Genomic DNA, 22,917 nt, shown 5'->3' with positions numbered 1-22,917 from the left:
AGAAAGGTGTCTTATTTTTCTGACCATCGATATAGATAATTCTATTTTTATAACATACATGACCTATCCTTCACTTTTAAGTGTTTCATTTCAATGTCTGCAACTTATCAAGACATGTCAATGTTCAAATCATGTCATTCTTCCTTGTCTTTGGATGCCGCACTGTAATCAGTCAATCCCAAACAAGTTTCCTTGTCGACAATATGTACTGGGAATTGCCACACCATAATGGAGATTTTCATACATGCATATTCCTATGGAAAAGTCCTTACATGGCCATCTGTCCCACAATGCAGCATTCACTGGGTCCCTGTGTTACAAAATATGGATAAAAATATCCCACAAACTTGAACATATATCAAATAGCTTTTGCAAAAGAATTCCAGGGACATTTTCTTCTAAAGTCTCTGTCGTTAAATGAGACCGCCTCCGTGGTCTAATGGTGAAGCGCCTGCCCGAAAAACTGAAGGTTGGAGGTTTGATCCCTGGCCGCATCATACCAAAAGACGTTAAAAGATGGTACTTTTGTTACCCTGCCTAAAACAAGGACTGGTCAGCTCAGAGTCAGTGTGCTGAGTATGGAGGGGGTATTCATGTTAAACTGCAGCTTAAAGGCGGCTAACTTGGAATCATAAACAACAACGAAAATAATTGTAGCTTATTAACAGGTTTAAGTGTTTAGGACAAACTAATTTTTTTTATCACAACCCCAGTTCTACCAATAACCATGTTTGTTACATACTTCTTTGTATACAACCATAGATTATGCAGTTATTTGAGTAAAATTTCCCTACTACTAATCACTAAACAAATTGTATGTCTGGTGTGTTAAGTGTTAAAACTATCATAATGGCTACTGAGTAGTGAAGTAGTATGGCTCATTTTCTTATCCGATCTGGACGTCTTGATAACACAAACTGAAACATGGTTGCAGCTGCTGAGAATTTATCTCAGATGATGAGATTTCACCGTTGTTGCTGCTTCCGTGGGTGCAGGAATAAACGTGGTGGATGACATGCTGATTAGTGGGTGCAGGAATAAACGTGGTGGATGACATGCTGATCAGTGGGTGCAGGAATAAACGTGGTGGATGACATGCTGACCAGTGGGTGCAGGAATAAACGTGGTGGATGACATGCTGATCAGTGGGTGCAGGAATAAACGTGGTGGATGACATGCTGATCAGTGGGTGCAGGAATAAACGTGGTGGATGACATGCTGACCAGTGGGTGCAGGAATAAACGTGGTGGATGACATGCTGACCAGTGGGTGCAGGAATAAACGTGGTGGAAGACATGCTGACCAGTGGGTGCAGGAATAAACGTGGTGGAAGACATGCTGATCAGTGGGTGCAGGAATAAACGTAGTGGATGACATGCTGACCAGTGGGTGCAGGAATAAACGTGGTGGAAGACATGCTGATCAGTTGGTGCAGGAATAAACGTGGTGGATGACATGCTGATCAGTGGGTGCAGGAATAAACGTGGTGGATGACATGCTGACCAGTGGGTGCAGGAATAAACGTGGTGGAAGACATGCTGACCAGTGGGTGCAGGAATAAACGTGGTGGAAGACATGCTGACCAGTGCTTTTGCAGTAAGCACATGGTTCACACAAGTTAAACTTGAAAGCATGTATGACATTGTGCAGGAGTTCCGAAGCTCGGGGACCATACCAACAAGGGACCATACAAGTCACACAAAGCTGGATAACTTAAGTTATGCAAGTTTTGTGGACACAAACACATAATGGGCAGGTGGAAATACCCAGCATGGGGTAAACATGCAGTTTGTGTTAAGTCATAGTGTATGTCGTATCTGATGCAGTGATGTAGATGATGATGACGAATCCCTAGAGATAATCAGTAGTGTGTCCTTAATCAAGTGGATCTGGTGGAAGTGTGCAAAGAAGTTGGAAAGAGTAAATATTCAGATATATTTGCACAAGTGATTGTTTTATAGAATGTCACAGTGAATTTCCAGATACATTGCGAGGCATCAGTAAATTATTCAAAATATTTTAACATTGCAAGGCATCAGTAAATTATTCAAAATATTTTAACTCACAGACTGCTCAAATTAAATTGTGATATCACACCCATTGCAAAAGTTCTGTGTATATGGAATGATGCCCTAGTTCCCCTGATGGCAAGATTGCTTATTCAGAATCCCTGGAACGAGAAGTCATACAGTGTTGAATTTGTGATTGTACTAGATGAGATCAATTGCAATGTGCTATGTCCTACTTTATTGATGAGCGTCATGTCACTTTTTACATTGTAAGGTCAGGGTCACCTAATGACCGGAGGTCATGTTGTTGTTACGTCATGTTGTGATGTCATGTTATTACATCACTTTCTCAACCCCGTGAATTTTTATGTTAAAAAGTTTTATGTATAAAACAGGACGCATAAAACCCCATGTGCCCCTTGAGATCCCACAACAACTTATAATGTAACTTTGTCAGGATGAACAAAAAGCAGTTCAGCAGATGGGGCAACTTTGTTTCTGTGAATGTACTTTCAGAGCCAGGATCACAGTTGGTCAAAGAAATGACAGTACAGTCTATAATTGGATCTTATTTAGAAAACTTCAATTACCGGGTAAAGTTCACTTATAGGGACATCCTGAAGTGACTCCAAGTGTTTCACATCGAAACAGAGTGCTTATCTCACAGAGGGAAGAGTTGGCATCTTGAGCTCCAAGAATCCAGTTTGCTTTGTATTTTTGGAACATCATTGGGTATGTTCAGACAGACCAGACTACCATTCAGAGTGAGTGCATCTCCAGAAATCTTATAAAAATGCTTACACCAAGAATTGGAAGGGCCAACAGGCATAACATGTATTGTTGATGACATTCTTATCGACAGAAAAGGGGATGACAAGAAGACAGCCCAGTTTGACAATGGAATAGAAATCTTGATGGCCTCATGCAACACTGTCAGAAACTGGGTATAAAGGAATAAACACATTACTTATGTAGAAAGGAAGTTTAGTTTCTTGGTCAGGTCATTAGAGATAAGGTATGAAAGAATAGGAAAGACTTTCACAGAAATATAAAAAATGGTCCGCAAAGGTACTGTCTTAGCTTACAACAATGAACACAAGCTCCACTGGTCTAGGTGCTGTGTTAATGCAGACAGTAGTTGGGCCATGGCACCAGCTGGAACCAGGTTGTTAACTGTTGAATTTAGCAACTTAACACATACACATTTGGTGGGAAAATGTGATCATCAGAGGCAATAACCAGCAAACCACTTCAATGTGCTCCCGGAAGACTACAGGCTATGATCTTGGCGATGCAACAATACAATGCTAAAACTAAGTACAAGAAAGGAAGCAGAAGTTACCTCAGTGGATACACTGCTGATATCTCATCTATCAATCATAGAGCAAGATTGTGAGGAAAAATTCGGCCAGGTGAAAATAAGACTAAATTTCTGCAAATAACCGGTGAGAGCTTAAGACAGATAATAGAAGAAAAAGAAATGAATGAAACTCTACAAAAGCTTAAGAAAGTTCTGTTGAGTTGTTGGCCAGATAACATAAGGTCCTTTATGGCAGGGAATATTGTGAATACTGTCACTGTGATTATTACAGTAATTTCTGGCAAGTGGATTCTCTGTCATACCAGAGGAACCACAGTAATGAACAGGTTACAGCCACATTTTGCCAGGTATGGAATCCCCAACCAACTGCTGAGAGACAATGGGCCACAATTTTGTTGTTGTGGAATGTAACAAGTATGTTGTTGATTGGGACAAAGGGCACTGAATGTCGAGCCCCGAAAACAGTCAGGTGAATGGAAAAGCAAAAATACAGAAACTGTGGGAATGAAGACAGTATTGTTATACTAGACCACGTAAACTCACCTACTCAAGGACTATTATAACATATACAAGAAACAGGAAAGGCCCCAATACAGATCCTTGTGGGACACCAGTTGTCAACATTTTAGGTTTCGACATGGCACCATTTAAAAACACCTTATAACTGCGATTACTTTTGTAACTAGACAACCATTGTATAATGTTTCCTTGCACACCATAGAGCTTAAGCAATAGTGCGATATGCCTAATGTGCTTGAAGGCCTTTGATACAGCACAACTCACAAGTTTTGCTTGTTGTCCAGGGCTTTAGAAATCATGTGAAAAGACTCAATTAATTGGTGGAAGGTAAAGCATGTAAAGTGACCAGCTTGAACTCCTGATTTGAACTTTAAGTAATCTGTAAGAAAATACTAAGATAAGTGTTTGTATCTCCTTTCTTATGTAATGGCATTACAATCGCTTCCCACGAAGATGTTCTATCAAGTTTAGGTGGAAATCTCTTGGTGCCAGGTCTGAGGGTGAAGTAGCTCTTCGAAATCCACATTGTTGCACAGCAGACTTTGCGTGTCAAGAGGTGTGAGATGAGGCATTGTCATAAAGTAGTAGAACTCCAGCAGTCAGCATTCCTCACTGCTTTTCTTTGATAGAATCTCTCAGGTGATGAAGCAAATCAGCATAATAGGCACCATTAATCATATTTTGACTTTCAAACCCTTTTCAGATTGGAGATCTAAAATAAAATTGTCCTGGTTAGAATAGAATAAGTCCATAGCGAAGTATTTCACATTGTTGACTTTAATTCTTTGAGTATTTATCATAATTTAACTATTGTTGAAGTTAAAGTTCATTAATTGATTCACACCAATACCAGTGTACTTGACCTTCCAAACATAACGGGATCTTGCAATATTATAATTAATGCTCCTTATAATATGTATATTCCTGCATAAGGAATGCTTCCATGATCTGGATCTTGTAAAAATGGCTGCTGAGTAAACTCATGAAGTTAAATGACTTGTTTGTTATTTTTGGATCTGGATGTCTGGATAACACACGCATGAATTAAACAAATGTGAAGAAAGCAAACCACATTATTGACCATATGATGGAACTCTACAGTCTTGCTATTGTCTATTGAGTGTTTTTAAGTTCAAAGGTTGGGCTATTTACATTAATTTCATGACACATTTTAGGGTAGGTAGAGTTAGAAATAAACCAAGAAAGTCCACAAGCCTGAATGGTGATAACATTTAGCAAATCCCACAAAGTGTATGACATTCTGCTTGCCCTTGAGACACTTTTGGCTTTGGCAAAGCTGGTCCTGGCTAGTGCTTATTTCTATTCCTGGCAGGAGTCGCCACTCGTGTTGATTTGGTTACACATTAATTGCATCATTTACAGTATACATTTTGATCTAAAAACAAACATTGAGTGCATGGATGTATTCAGGACATTGTCAGTAAATTCCAGTCACCTGACTGATGATGAGACCAGAGAGGGCACCTGCCACCTTGCATGGGTTGGGTTGATTCACATTGTTGCCCAGCCCCAGCTGACCATTTCCATTATAGCCCCAGCCATACAACTGAAACGACAAATACGTGGAGCTTAAAATACATGCCACAGAACTAAGGCTATATGAATAGGGTCCATGAAAAGAAAACAAGCAAGGAACATGGCCGGTCCACAGTTTAAATACCAGTTTAAATGACTTATGGGTTATCAATGCTAGAAACAACTAGAAAATATTAACAGAAGTCTGGGCAGTTGGGGAAAGAGAAAATTAACTTTAATAAGGACAATTATCAATTCTTTATCTGTAATAAACCTTTATAATCACCCACTATTATACCGAAAATTTACAGTCAGTATTTTGTTGTGTATGACACGAAACAGTAACATAAAAGGGAATAAAAGTGATGACTAACTTTGATCATAAACATTTAAGTTTCATCAATGTTTGAACTAAGTTTTTTCACTACCACTCAATTTCTGAAAACAACATTAACTTGTGTATATTTCTAATAATTACCACCCTTTGTTAATTTTCTAAGTGCCCAGGGCACTTACTACGCCGGATTTTGGTACTATAGTTCGAAACACTCAATATTTGTCCAAAAGAAGAGCTTGATAACGGTGTTAGAACCTACAGCGAAACGTCGCTCCTAATTGTAATAAAGAAGTTGTTCATCCATATATCTTATCCTCACTTAGTGCTCCAACTTCTAAATGCCTCTCAAAGAAGATAACCCCAGTAACTTCCAATAAAACAATTATTCCTTCTCGAATCAAATATTAACAACCATATTAACACACAACTCTTTATATGCATAATCCTTCTTAGAAAGATGCCCTGAATATTTGTTGGGCCGACAAAAGAACCAACACAAAACAAATGTTGAAAACATTAAAGAAATACTTTCCAAACCTAAATGGCTAAATCACCAGTTCCGAAATTCCAAATTATTTTAAAAAACTAACAATGGGATTTACAATGTAAACAACATCGGTAATGTCACTGGCTGTCTTTCATCTGGTGAAATAAGACAAACATATCAAATTAAAACAACAATATTAGTACATCAAAAGATGCTAGTTAGTTGATGATGACATTTGCTTTTTATGAATCGGAGAGCTACTGCATGTATATTGGAATGTACAGTTTTCATTAACTTGCACTTTACCAGGAAACATTATTTGACAACAATGGAAATATCATAATGCCTTAATCCAAGCAGTTTACTTTTAAATCAGATTATTCTCATGGCCAAAACATATGTACATGTATCAAAACCATATCTTGTCACTGGATGCATTCATTGTAGTGTTAACAGATATGTACAAAGTTGAAAGATACAACTGTAAAGAATGATCTGACTAAATCTGAGAGAAAATGGGTTATCTGAAGATACAATTTTAATTTCTTTGCTCGCATTAATTAAACTACACATTTATGTCTCAATATTGACTGCCTTCCCTCGTATCCCTTCAGGTAAATGAACAGGTGATAGCAAAATGGTCAATAAAATGTGAAATTTGCAATACAACATCACCAGACATGATGATTTACCATTTGAATGTTCATGTTCTGCTAGGCATTGTTTTACATTCAGAGATTAAGATTAATAAGTGTATCTTCTACACACAATTTCGACAAAATTAATTTGAACAATATTGAACAAAATTTGGAACACATTTGGAATAGTGGAAATACCAACTTCAATACAAATAAAAACTTTATTCGAAAGAGTCAATTTTCCAAGTCTTTTGTTTATTGCAGAATATGGCATGCATGCATGTTCTAGTAAGTTCCAGGCCTCAAAATGAAATTACACCTTGACAAGTCACATATAGGCTGAGTTTACTTTCTAATAATTTTTTAATTTGAAGTTTACACCGTATGCAGCTTTTCCAGTGGACGAGAAGTCAGGCACTTGACCGCGAAACCGAAGTTCATACATGTATGAACAACACGTTTTGACGTTCATACCTTTTTCACGAGACTGCATACTTGAAATGATGTAAACACTGACGGACTACTTCAACATTCCTGGGGAAACCCCTGGGAATTCTTAAGCACGAACAAATACAGAAGTGTTAATTTTCTCATCATTTAGACCCTTTAATCTTCAACTTAGCGTTTTAGTATACAGTGGGATAAGTCAGAGATTTTGATTGCATGCCTGTTACAGGATATCCTCAGTACAACCCATCCTAGAGACGAAGACGAAGAAAAGCACATCCAAACTATCGTAGTATTGACTCGATTCGTGTAGATACTACAGTGACAGTCTACAGTAATCTATGAATTTACCTTAGTATCTATTTGACACATCCTTACAATCACCTTTCATTAATCAGCCAATTTATCAGTGATGACTAACTCTTGTTATCGCCACAGGTTCATTAAAAACCTCAGAAATCTCTCACGTCATGTTTATCATTGTGACTGACGTACTGAGGTAGTTATTAACAGACCTTTCTCATCTAATGAGGATATTATATGAATATATTTGTTGAACAGAAACTACAAAAGTTGTTCCCGAAGAGCATGTTGAGTATACATAAGCTGATGTCACCAATCGTATTGAGGAACTATTATGTTCCGTAATATAGCACGTTGTTGTATGGCTGTCAGTGTAAACATGAAGTCACACATACTAAACATAATTTTGTATAGATCTTAGTCTACATCCTTTGAGGTAAAGAATAGTGATATGAAGCTCTGACATTCATGCAGTTTGGTCCTCACTAACACAGTCACCTGCCTAACCAACTACACAGTCACCTGCCTAACCAACTACACAGTCACCTGCCTAACCAACTACACAGTCACCTGCCTAACCAACTACACAGTCACCTGCCTAACCAACTACACAGTCACCTGCCTAACCAACTACACAGTCACCTGCCTAACCAACTACATAGGACAAAGATGACTTGTTAAACACTGACTGAGTTCACTAACACAGTCACCTGCCTAACCAACTACACAGTCACCTGCCTAACCAACTACACAGTCACCTGCCTAACCAACTACACAGGACAAAGATGACTTGTTAAACACTGACTGAGTTCACTAACACAGTCACCTGCCTAACCAACTACACAGGACAAAGATGACTTGTTAAACACTGACTGAGTTCACTAACACAGTCACCTGCCTAACCAACTACATAGGACAAATATGACTTGTTAAACACTGACTGAGTTCACTAACACAGTCACCTGCCTAACCAACTACACAGGACAAAGATGACTTGTTAAACACTGACTGAGTTCACTAACACAGTCACCTGCCTAACCAACTACATAGGACAAAGATGACTTGTTAAACACTGACTGAGTTCACTAACACAGTCACCTGCCTAACCAACTACATAGGACAAAGATGACTTGTTAAACACTGACTGAGTTCACTAACACAGTCACCTGCCTAACCAACTACATAGGACAAAGATGACTTGTTAAACACTGACTGAGTTCACTAACACAGTCACCTGCCTAACCAACTACACAGGACAAAGATGACTTGTTAAACACTGACTGAGTTCACTAACACAGTCACATGCCTAACCAACTACATAGGACAAAGATGACTTGTTAAACACTGACTGAGTTCACTAACACAGTCACCTGCCTAACCAACTACACAGGACAAAGATGACTTGTTAAACACTGACTGAGTTCACTAACACAGTCACCTGCCTAACCAACTACACAGGACAAAGATGACTTGTTAAACACTGACTGAGTTCACTAACACAGTCACCTGCCTAACCAACTACACAGGACAAAGATGACTTGTTAAACACTGACTGAGTTCACTAACACAGTCACCTGCCTAACCAACTACACAGGACAAAGATGACTTGTTAAACACTGACTGAGTTCACTAACACAGTCACCTGCCTAACCAACTACATAGGACAAAGATGACTTGTTAAACACTGACTGAGTTCACTAACACAGTCACCTGCCTAACCAACTACATAGGACAAAGATCACTTGTTAAACACTGACTGTGTTCACTAACACAGTCACCTGCCTAACCAACTACACAGGACAAAGATGACTTGTTAAACACTGACTGAGTTCACTAACACAGTCACCTGCCTAACCAACTACACAGGACAAAGATGACTTGTTAAACACTGACTGAGTTCACTAACACAGTCACCTGCCTAACCAACTACATAGGACAAAGATGACTTGTTAAACACTGACTGAGTTCACTAACACAGTCACCTGCCTAACCAACTACATAGGACAAAGATGACTTGTTAAACACTGACTGAGTTCACTTGCTACAGTCACCTGCCTAACCAACTACATAGGACAAAGATGACTTGTTAAACACTGACTGAGTTCACTAACACAGTCACCTGCCTAACCAACTACACAGGACAAAGATGACTTGTTAAACACTGACTGAGTTCACTAACACAGTCACCTGCCTAACCAACTACACAGGACAAAGATGACTTGTTAAACACTGACTGAGTTCACTAACACAGTCACCTGCCTAACCAACTACACAGGACAAAGATGACTTGTTAAACACTGACTGAGTTCACTAACACAGTCACCTGCCTAACAAACTACATAGGACAAAGATGACTTGTTAAACACTGACTGAGTTCACTAACACAGTCACCTGCCTAACCAACTACATAGGACAAAGATGACTTGTTAAACACTGACTGAGTTCACTTGCTACAGTCACCTGCCTAACCAACTACATAGGACAAAGATGACTTGTTAAACACTGACTGTGTTCACTAACACAGTCACCTGCCTAACCAACTACATAGGACAAAGATGACTTGTTAAACACTGACTGAGTTCACTAACACAGTCACCTGCCTAACCAACTACACAGGACAAAGATGACTTGTTAAACACTGACTGAGTTCACTAACACAGTCACCTGCCTAACCAACTACACAGGACAAAGATGACTTGTTAAACACTGACTGAGTTCACTAACACAGTCACCTGCCTAACCAACTACATAGGACAAAGATGACTTGTTTAACACTGACTGAGTTCACTAACACAGTCACCTGCCTAACCAACTACATAGGACAAAGATGACTTGTTAAACACTGACTGAGTTCACTAACACAGTCACCTGCCTAACCAACTACACAGGACAAAGATGACTTGTTAAACACTGACTGAGTTCACTAACACAGTCACCTGCCTAACCAACTACACAGGACAAAGATGACTTGTTAAACACTGACTGAATTCACTAACACAGTCACCTGCCTAACCAACTACACAGGACAAAGATGACTTGTTAAACACTGACTGAGTTCACTAACACAGTCACCTGCCTAACCAACTACACAGGACAAAGATGACTTGTTAAACACTGACTGAGTTCACTAACACAGTCACCTGCCTAACCAACTACATAGGACAAAGATGACTTGTTAAACACTGACTGAGTTCACTAACACAGTCACCTGCCTAACCAACTACATAGGACAAAGATGACTTGTTAAACACTGACTGAGTTCACTAACACAGTCACCTGCCTAACCAACTACATAGGACAAAGATGACTTGTTAAACACTGACTGAGTTCACTAACACAGTCACCTGCCTAACCAACTACATAGGACAAAGATGACTTGTTAAACACTGACTGAGTTCACTAACACAGTCACCTGCCTAACCAACTACACAGGACAAAGATGACTTGTTAAACACTGACTGAATTCACTAACACAGTCACCTGCCTAACCAACTACACAGGACAAAGATGACTTGTTAAACACTGACTGAGTTCACTAACACAGTCACCTGCCTAACCAACTACATAGGACAAAGATGACTTGTTAAACACTGACTGAGTTCACTAACACAGTCACCTGCCTAACCAACTACACAGGACAAAGATGACTTGTTAAACACTGACTGAGTTCACTAACACAGTCACCTGCCTAACCAACTACATAGGACAAAGATGACTTGTTAAACACTGACTGAGTTCACTAACACAGTCACCTGCCTAACCAACTACATAGGACAAAGATGACTTGTTAAACACTGACTGAGTTCACTAACACAGTCACCTGCCTAACCAACTACATAGGACAAAGATGACTTGTTAAACACTGACTGAGTTCACTAACACAGTCACTTCCCTAACCAACTACATAGGACAAAGATGACTTGTTAAACACTGACTGAGTTCACTAACACAGTCACCTGCCTAACCAACTACATAGGACAAAGATGACTTGTTAAACACTGACTGAGTTCACTAACACAGTCACCTGCCTAACCAACTACATAGGACAAAGATGACTTGTTAAACACTGACTGAGTTCACTAACACAGTCACCTGCCTAACCAACTACACAGGACAAAGATGACTTGTTAAACACTGACTGAGTTCACTAACACAGTCACCTGCCTAACCAACTACACAGGACAAAGATGACTTGTTAAACACTGACTGAATTCACTAACACAGTCACCTGCCTAACCAACTACACAGGACAAAGATGACTTGTTAAACACTGACTGAGTTCACTAACACAGTCACCTGCCTAACCAACTACACAGGACAAAGATGACTTGTTAAACACTGACTGAGTTCACTAACACAGTCACCTGCCTAACCAACTACACAGGACAAAGATGACTTGTTAAACACTGACTGAGTTCACTAACACAGTCACCTGCCTAACCAACTACACAGGACAAAGATGACTTGTTAAACACTGACTGAATTCACTAACACAGTCACCTGCCTAACCAACTACACAGGACAAAGATGACTTGTTAAACACTGACTGAGTTCACTAACACAGTCACCTGCCTAACCAACTACACAGGACAAAGATGACTTGTTAAACACTGACTGAGTTCACTAACACAGTCACCTGCCTAACCAACTACATAGGACAAAGATGACTTGTTAAACACTGACTGAGTTCACTAACACAGTCACCTGCCTAACCAACTACATAGGACAAAGATGACTTGTTAAACACTGACTGAGTTCACTAACACAGTCACCTGCCTAACCAACTACATAGGACAAAGATGACTTGTTAAACACTGACTGAGTTCACTAACACAGTCACCTGCCTAACCAACTACACAGGACAAAGATGACTTGTTAAACACTGACTGAGTTCACTAACACAGTCACCTGCCTAACCAACTACATAGGACAAAGATGACTTGTTAAACACTGACTGAGTTCACTAACACAGTCACCTGCCTAACCAACTACACAGGACAAAGATGACTTGTTAAACACTGACTGAGTTCACTAACACAGTCACCTGCCTAACCAACTACACAGGACAAAGATGACTTGTTAAACACTGACTGAGTTCACTAACACAGTCACCTGCCTAACCAACTACACAGGACAAAGATGACTTGTTAAACACTGACTGAGTTCACTAACACAGTCACCTGCCTAACCAACTACATAGGACAAAGATGACTTGTTAAACACTGACTGAGTTCACTAACACAGTCACCTGCCTAACCAACTACATAGGACAAAGATGACTTGTTAAACACTGACTGAGTTCACTAACACAGTCACCTGCCTAACCAACTACACAGGACAAAGATGACTTGTTAAACACTGACTGAGTTCACTAACACAGTCACCTCCCTAACCAACTACATAGGACAAAGATGACTTGTTAAACACTGACTGAGTTCACTAACACAGTCACCTGCCTAACCAACTACATAGGACAAAGATGACTTGTTAAACACTGACTGAGTTCACTAACACAGTCACCTGCCTAACCAACTACATAGGACAAAGATGACTTGTTAAACACTGACTGAGTTCACTAACACAGTCACCTGCCTAACCAACTACACAGGACAAAGATGACTTGTTAAACACTGACTGAGTTCACTAACACAGTCACCTGCCTAACCAACTACACAGGACAAAGATGACTTGTTAAACACTGACTGAATTCACTAACACAGTCACCTGCCTAACCAACTACACAGGACAAAGATGACTTGTTAAACACTGACTGAGTTCACTAACACAGTCACCTGCCTAACCAACTACACAGGACAAAGATGACTTGTTAAACACTGACTGAGTTCACTAACACAGTCACCTGCCTAACCAACTACATAGGACAAAGATGACTTGTTAAACACTGACTGAGTTCACTAACACAGTCACCTGCCTAACCAACTACACAGGACAAAGATGACTTGTTAAACACTGACTGAGTTCACTAACACAGTCACCTGCCTAGCCAACTACATAGGACAAAGATGACTTGTTAAACACTGACTGAGTTCACTAACACAGTCACCTGCCTAACCAACTACATAGGACAAAGATGACTTGTTAAACACTGACTGAGTTCACTAACACAGTCACCTGCCTAACCAACTACACAGGACAAAGATGACTTATTAAACACTGATTGAGTTCACTAACACAGTCACCTGCCTAACCAACTACATAGGACAAAGATGACTTGTTAAACACTGACTGAGTTCACTAACACAGTCACCTGCCTAACCAACTACACAGGACAAAGATGACTTGTTAAACACTGACTGAGTTCACTAACACAGTCACCTGCCTAACCAACTACACAGGACAAAGATGACTTGTTAAACACTGACTGAGTTCACTAACACAGTCACCTGCCTAACCAACTACATAGGACAAAGATGACTTGTTAAACACTGACTGAGTTCACTAACACAGTCACCTGCCTAACCAACTACACAGGACAAAGATGACTTGTTAAACACTGACTGAGTTCACTAACACAGTCACCTGCCTAACCAACTACATAGGACAAAGATGACTTGTTAAACACTGACTGAGTTCACTAACACAGTCACCTGCCTAATCAACTACATAGGACAAAGATGACTTGTTAAACACTGACTGAGTTCACTAACACAGTCACCTGCCTAACCAACTACATAGGACAAAGATGACTTGTTAAACACTGACTGAGTTCACTAACACAGTCACCTGCCTAACCAACTACATAGGACAAAGATGACTTGTTAAACACTGACTGAGTTCACTAACACAGTCACCTGCCTAACCAACTACATAGGACAAAGATGACTTGTTAAACACTGACTGAGTTCACTAACACAGTCACCTGCCTAACCAACTACATAGGACAAAGATGACTTGTTAAACACTGACTGAGTTCACTAACACAGTCACCTGCCTAACCAACTACACAGGACAAAGATGACTTGTTAAACACTGACTGAGTTCACTAACACAGTCACCTGCCTAACCAACTACACAGGACAAAGATGACTTGTTAAACACTGACTGAGTTCACTAACACAGTCACCTGCCTAACCAACTACATAGGACAAAGATGACTTGTTAAACACTGACTGAGTTCACTAACACAGTCACCTGCCTAACCAACTACATAGGACAAAGATGACTTGTTAAACACTGACTGAGTTCACTAACACAGTCACCTGCCTAACCAACTACACATAGGACAAAGATGACTTGTTAAACACTGACTGTGTTCACTAACACAGTCACCTGCCTAACCAACTACACAGGACAAAGATGACTTGTTAAACACTGACTGAGTTCACTAACACAGTCACCTGCCTAACCAACTACACAGGACAAAGATGACTTGTTAAACACTGACTGAGTTCACTAACACAGTCACCTGCCTAACCAACTACATAGGACAAAGATGACTTGTTAAACACTGACTGAGTTCACTAACACAGTCACCTGCCTAACCAACTACATAGGACAAAGATGACTTGTTAAACACTGACTGAGTTCACTTGCACAGTCACCTGCCTAACCAACTACATAGGACAAAGATGACTTGTTAAACACTGACTGAGTTCACTAACACAGTCACCTGCCTAACCAACTACATAGGACAAAGATGACTTGTTAAACACTGACTGAGTTCACTAACACAGTCACCTGCCTAACCAACTACACAGGACAAAGATGACTTGTTAAACACTGACTGAGTTCACTAACACAGTCACCTGCCTAACCAACTACACAGGACAAAGATGACTTGTTAAACACTGACTGAGTTCACTAACACAGTCACCTGCCTAACCAACTACACAGGACAAAGATGACTTGTTAAACACTGACTGAGTTCACTAACACAGTCACCTGCCTAACCAACTACACAGGACAAAGATGACTTGTTAAACACTGACTGAGTTCACTAACACAGTCACCTGCCTAACAAACTACATAGGACAAAGATGACTTGTTAAACACTGACTGAGTTCACTAACACAGTCACCTGCCTAACCAACTACATAGGACAAAGATGACTTGTTAAACACTGACTGAGTTCACTTGCTACAGTCACCTGCCTAACCAACTACATAGGACAAAGATGACTTGTTAAACACTGACTGTGTTCACTAACACAGTCACCTGCCTAACCAACTACACAGGACAAAGATGACTTGTTAAACACTGACTGAGTTCACTAACACAGTCACCTGCCTAACCAACTACACAGGACAAAGATGACTTGTTAAACACTGACTGAGTTCACTAACACAGTCACCTGCCTAACCAACTACACAGGACAAAGATGACTTGTTAAACACTGACTGAGTTCACTAACACAGTCACCTGCCTAACCAATTACACAGGACAAAGATGACTTGTTAAACACTGACTGAGTTCACTAACACAGTCACCTGCCTAACCAACTACACAGGACAAAGATGACTTGTTAAACACTGACTGAGTTCACTAACACAGTCACCTGCCTAACCAACTACACAGGACAAAGATGACTTGTTAAACACTGACTGAGTTCACTAACACAGTCACCTGCCTAACCAACTACACAGGACAAAGATGACTTGTTAAACACTGACTGAGTTCACTAACACAGTCACCTGCCTAACCAACTACACAGGACAAAGATGACTTGTTAAACACTGACTGAGTTCACTAACACAGTCACCTGCCTAACCAACTACACAGGACAAAGATGACTTGTTAAACACTGACTGAGTTCACTAACACAGTCACCTGCCTAACCAACTACACAGGACAAAGATGACTTGTTAAACACTGACTGAGTTCACTAACACAGTCACCTGCCTAACCAACTACATAGGACAAAGATGACTTGTTAAACACTGACTGAGTTCACTAACACAGTCACCTGCCTAACCAACTACACAGGACAAAGATGACTTGTTAAACACTGACTGAGTTCACTAACACAGTCACCTGCCTAACCAACTACATAGGACAAAGATGACTTGTTAAACACTGACTGAGTTCACTAACACAGTCACCTGCCTAACCAACTACATAGGACAAAGATGACTTGTTAAACACTGACTGAGTTCACTAACACAGTCACCTGCCTAACCAACTACACAGGACAAAGATGACTTGTTAAACACTGACTGAGTTCACTAACACAGTCACCTGCCTAACCAACTACATAGGACAAAGATGACTTGTTAAACACTGACTGAGTTCACTAACACAGTCACCTGCCTAACCAACTACACAGGACAAAGATGACTTGTTAAACACTGACTGAGTTCACTAACACAGTCACCTGCCTAACCAACTACATAGGACAAAGATGACTTGTTAAACACTGACTGAGTTCACTAACACAGTCACCTGCCTAACCAACTACATAGGACAAAGATGACTTGTTAAACACTGACTGAGTTCACTAACACAGTCACCTGCCTAACCAACTACACAGGACAAAGATGACTTGTTAAACACTGACTGAGTTCACTAACACAGTCACCTGCCTAACCAACTACATAGGACAAAGATGACTTGTTAAACACTGACTGAGTTCACTAACACAGTCACCTGCCTAACCAACTACACAGGACAAAGATGACTTGTTAAACACTGACTGAGTTCACTAACACAGTCACCTGCCTAACCAACTACACAGGACAAAGATGACTTGTTAAACACTGACTGAGTTCACTAACACAGTCACCTGCCTAACCAACTACATAGGACAAAGATGACTTGTTAAACACTGACTGAGTTCACTAACACAGTCACCTGCCTAACCAACTACACAGGACAAAGATGACTTGTTAAACACTGACTGAGTTCACTAACACAGTCACCTGCCTAACCAACTACATAGGACAAAGATGACTTGTTAAACACTGACTGAGTTCACTAACACAGTCACCTGCCTAACCAACTACATAGGACAAAGATGACTTGTTAAACACTGACTGAGTTCACTGACACAGTCACCTGCCTAACCAACTACATAGGACAAAGATGACTTGTTAAACACTGACTGAGTTCACTAACACAGTCACCTGCCTAACCAACTACATAGGACAAAGATGACTTGTTTAAACACTGACTGAGTTCACTAACACAGTCACCTGCCTAACCAACTACACAGGACAAAGATGACTTGTTAAACACTGACTGAGTTCACTAACACAGTCACCTGCCTAACCAACTACACAGGACAAAGATGACTTGTTAAACACTGACTGAATTCACTAACACAGTCACCTGCCTAACCAACTACACAGGACAAAGATGACTTGTTAAACACTGACTGAGTTCACTAACACAGTCACCTGCCTAACCAACTACACAGGACAAAGATGACTTGTTAAACACTGACTGAGTTCACTAACACAGTCACCTGCCTAACCAACTACATAGGACAAAGATGACTTGTTAAACACTGACTGAGTTCACTAACACAGTCACCTGCCTAACCAACTACATAGGACAAAGATGACTTGTTAAACACTGACTGAGTTCACTAACACAGTCACCTGCCTAACCAACTACATAGGACAAAGATGACTTGTTAAACACTGACTGAGTTCACTAACACAGTCACCTGCCTAACCAACTACATAGGACAAAGATGACTTGTTAAACACTGACTGAGTTCACTAACACAGTCACCTGCCTAACCAACTACACAGGACAAAGATGACTTGTTAAACACTGACTGAGTTCACTAACACAGTCACCTGCCTAACCAACTACACAGGACAAAGATGACTTGTTAAACACTGACTGAGTTCACTAACACAGTCACCTGCCTAACCAACTACACAGGACAAAGATGACTTGTTAAACACTGACTGAGTTCACTAACACAGTCACCTGCCTAACCAACTACACAGGACAAAGATGACTTGTTAAACACTGACTGAGTTCACTAACACAGTCACCTGCCTAACCAACTACATAGGACAAAGATGACTTGTTAAACACTGACTGAGTTCACTAACACAGTCACCTGCCTAACCAACTACATAGGACAAAGATGACTTGTTAAACACTGACTGTGTTCACTAACACAGTCACCTGCCTAACCAACTACATAGGACAAAGATGACTTGTTAAACACTGACTGAGTTCACTAACACAGTCACCTGCCTAACCAACTACATAGGACAAAGATGACTTGTTAAACACTGACTGAGTTCACTAACACAGTCACCTGCCTAACCAACTACATAGGACAAAGATGACTTGTTAAACACTGACTGAGTTCACTAACACAGTCACCTGCCTAACCAACTACATAGGACAAAGATGACTTGTTAAACACTGACTGAGTTCACTAAACACAGTCACCTGCCTAACCAACTACACAGGACAAAGATGACTTGTTAAACACTGACTGAGTTCACTAACACAGTCACCTGCCTAACCAACTACACAGGACAAAGATGACTTGTTAAACACTGACTGAGTTCACTAACACAGTCACCTGCCTAACCAACTACACAGGACAAAGATGACTTGTTAAACACTGACTGAGTTCACTAACACAGTCACCTGCCTAACCAACTACACAGGACAAAGATGACTTGTTAAACACTGACTGAGTTCACTAACACAGTCACCTGCCTAACCAACTACACAGGACAAAGATGACTTGTTAAACACTGACTGAGTTCACTAACACAGTCACCTGCCTAACCAACTACACTAGGACAAAGATGACTTGTTAAACACTGACTGAGTTCACTAACACAGTCACCTGCCTAACCAACTACACAGGACAAAGATGACTTGTTAAACACTGACTGAGTTCACTAACACAGTCACCTGCCTAACCAACTACACAGGACAAAGATGACTTGTTAAACACTGACTGAGTTCACTAACACAGTCACCTGCCTAACCAACTACATAGGACAAAGATGACTTGTTAAACACTGACTGAGTTCACTAACACAGTCACCTGCCTAACCAACTACACAGGACAAAGATGACTTGTTAAACACTGACTGAGTTCACTAACACAGTCACCTGCCTAACCAACTACATAGGACAAAGATGACTTGTTAAACACTGACTGAGTTCACTAACACAGTCACCTGCCTAACCAACTACATAGGACAAAGATGACTTGTTAAACACTGACTGAGTTCACTAACACAGTCACCTGCCTAACCAACTACACAGGACAAAGATGACTTGTTAAACACTGACTGAGTTCACTAACACAGTCACCTGCCTAACCAACTACACAGGACAAAGATGACTTGTTAAACACTGACTGAGTTCACTAACACAGTCACCTGCCTAACCAACTACAAAGGACAAAGATGACTTGTTAAACACTGACTGAGTTCACTAACACAGTCACCTGCCTAACCAACTACACAGGACAAAGATGACTTGTTAAACACTGACTGAGTTCACTAACACAGTCACCTGCCTAACCAACTACATAGGACAAAGATGACTTGTTAAACACTGACTGAGTTCACTAACACAGTCACCTGCCTAACCAACTACACAGGACAAAGATGACTTGTTAAACACTGACTGAGTTCACTAACACAGTCACCTGCCTAACCAACTACATAGGACAAAGATGACTTGTTAAACACTGACTGAGTTCACTAACACAGTCACCTGCCTAACCAACTACATAGGACAAAGATGACTTGTTAAACACTGACTGAGTTCACTAACACAGTCACCTGCCTAACCAACTACATAGGACAAAGATGACTTGTTAAACACTGACTGAGTTCACTAACACAGTCACCTGCCTAACCAACTACATAGGACAAAGATGACTTGTTAAACACTGACTGAGTTCACTAACACAGTCACCTGCCTAACCAACTACATAGGACAAAGATGACTTGTTAAACACTGACTGAGTTCACTAACACAGTCACCTGCCTAACCAACTACATAGGACAAAGATGACTTGTTAAACACTGACTGAGTTCACTAACACAGTCACCTGCCTAACCAACTACACAGGACAAAGATGACTTGTTAAACACTGACTGAGTTCACTAACACAGTCACCTGCCTAACCAACTACACAGGACAAAGATGACTTGTTAAACACTGACTGAGTTCACTAACACAGTCACCTGCCTAACCAACTACATAGGACAAAGATGACTTGTTAAACACTGACTGAGTTCACTAACACAGTCACCTGCCTAACCAACTACATAGGACAAAGATGACTTGTTAAACACTGACTGAGTTCACTAACACAGTCACCTGCCTAACCAACTACATAGGACAAAGATGACTTGTTAAACACTGACTGTGTTCACTAACACAGTCACCTGCCTAACCAACTACATCAGGACAAAGATGACTTGTTAAACACTGACTGAGTTCACTAACACAGTCACCTGCCTAACCAACTACACAGGACAAAGATGACTTGTTAAACACTGACTGAGTTCACTAACACAGTCACCTGCCTAACCAACTACATAGGACAAAGATGACTTGTTAAACACTGACTGAGTTCACTAACACAGTCACCTGCCTAACCAACTACATAGGACAAAGATGACTTGTTAAACACTGACTGAGTTCACTTGCTACAGTCACCTGCCTAACCAACTACATAGGACAAAGATGACTTGTTAAACACTGACTGAGTTCACTAACACAGTCACCTGCCTAACCAACTACATAGGACAAAGATGACTTGTTAAACACTGACTGAGTTCACTAACACAGTCACCTGCCTAACCAACTACACAGGACAAAGATGACTTGTTAAACACTGACTGAGTTCACTAACACAGTCACCTGCCTAACCAACTACACAGGACAAAGATGACTTGTTAAACACTGACTGAGTTCACTAACACAGTCACCTGCCTAACCAACTACACAGGACAAAGATGACTTGTTAAACACTGACTGAGTTCACTAACACAGTCACCTGCCTAACCAACTACACAGGACAAAGATGACTTGTTAAACACTGACTGAGTTCACTAACACAGTCACCTGCCTAACAAACTACATAGGACAAAGATGACTTGTTAAACACTGACTGAGTTCACTAACACAGTCACCTGCCTAACCAACTACATAGGACAAAGATGACTTGTTAAACACTGACTGAGTTCACTAGCTACAGTCACCTGCCTAACCAACTACATAGGACAAAGATGACTTGTTAAACACTGACTGAGTTCACTAACACAGTCACCTGCCTAACCAACTACACAGGACAAAGATGACTTGTTAAACACTGACTGAGTTCACTAACACAGTCACCTGCCTAACCAACTACACAGGACAAAGATGACTTGTTAAACACTGACTGAGTTCACTAACACAGTCACCTGCCTAACCAACTACACAGGACAAAGATGACTTGTTAAACACTGACTGAGTTCACTAACACAGTCACCTGCCTAACCAATTACACAGGACAAAGATGACTTGTTAAACACTGACTGAGTTCACTAACACAGTCACCTGCCTAACCAACTACACAGGACAAAGATGACTTGTTAAACACTGACTGAGTTCACTAACACAGTCACCTGCCTAACCAACTACACAGGACAAAGATGACTTGTTAAACACTGACTGAGTTCACTAACACAGTCACCTGCCTAACCAACTACACAGGACAAAGATGACTTGTTAAACACTGACTGAGTTCACTAACACAGTCACCTGCCTAACCAACTACACAGGACAAAGATGACTTGTTAAACACTGACTGAGTTCACTAACACAGTCACCTGCCTAACCAACTACACAGGACAAAGATGACTTGTTAAACACTGACTGAGTTCACTAACACAGTCACCTGCCTAACCAACTACATAGGACAAAGATGACTTGTTAAACACTGACTGAGTTCACTAACACAGTCACCTGCCTAACCAACTACATAGGACAAAGATGACTTGTTAAACACTGACTGAGTTCACTAACACAGTCACCTGCCTAACCAACTACATAGGACAAAGATGACTTGTTAAACACTGACTGAGTTCACTAACACAGTCACCTGCCTAACCAACTACATAGGACAAAGATGACTTGTTAAACACTGACTGAGTTCACTAACACAGTCACCTGCCTAACCAACTACATAGGACAAAGATGACTTGTTAAACACTGACTGAGTTCACTAACACAGTCACCTGCCTAACCAACTACACAGGACAAAGATGACTTGTTAAACACTGACTGAGTTCACTAACACAGTCACCTGCCTAACCAAACTACACAGGACAAAGATGACTTGTTAAACACTGACTGAGTTCACTAACACAGTC

General features: G+C 40.5%; 1 protein-coding gene across 7 annotated transcripts in view; it reads right to left on the bottom strand.

Annotated features, from left to right (window-relative positions):
• Positions 1 to 22,917, bottom strand: part of LOC124110392 (RCC1 and BTB domain-containing protein 1-like) — a 216,023-nt gene that overhangs the window by 154,520 nt on the left and 38,586 nt on the right. For all 7 annotated transcript variants that reach the window (XM_048391010.1, XM_048391011.1, XM_048391015.1 and 4 more), the window contains one exon: positions 5,306 to 5,416. In XM_048391010.1, the coding sequence (XP_048246967.1) occupies positions 5,306 to 5,416 (111 nt within the window). The remainder of the gene's footprint in view (positions 1 to 5,305; positions 5,417 to 22,917) is intronic.

This window comes from Haliotis rufescens, unplaced genomic scaffold (genome assembly GCF_023055435.1).
Source record: "Haliotis rufescens isolate VD_foot unplaced genomic scaffold, xgHalRufe1.0.p SCAF_9, whole genome shotgun sequence".
In the NCBI taxonomy this organism is placed as follows: domain Eukaryota; kingdom Metazoa; phylum Mollusca; class Gastropoda; order Lepetellida; family Haliotidae; genus Haliotis; species Haliotis rufescens.
Note: the sequence above shows the minus strand (reverse complement) of the source record. Positions and strands in the feature narration are given on the sequence as shown.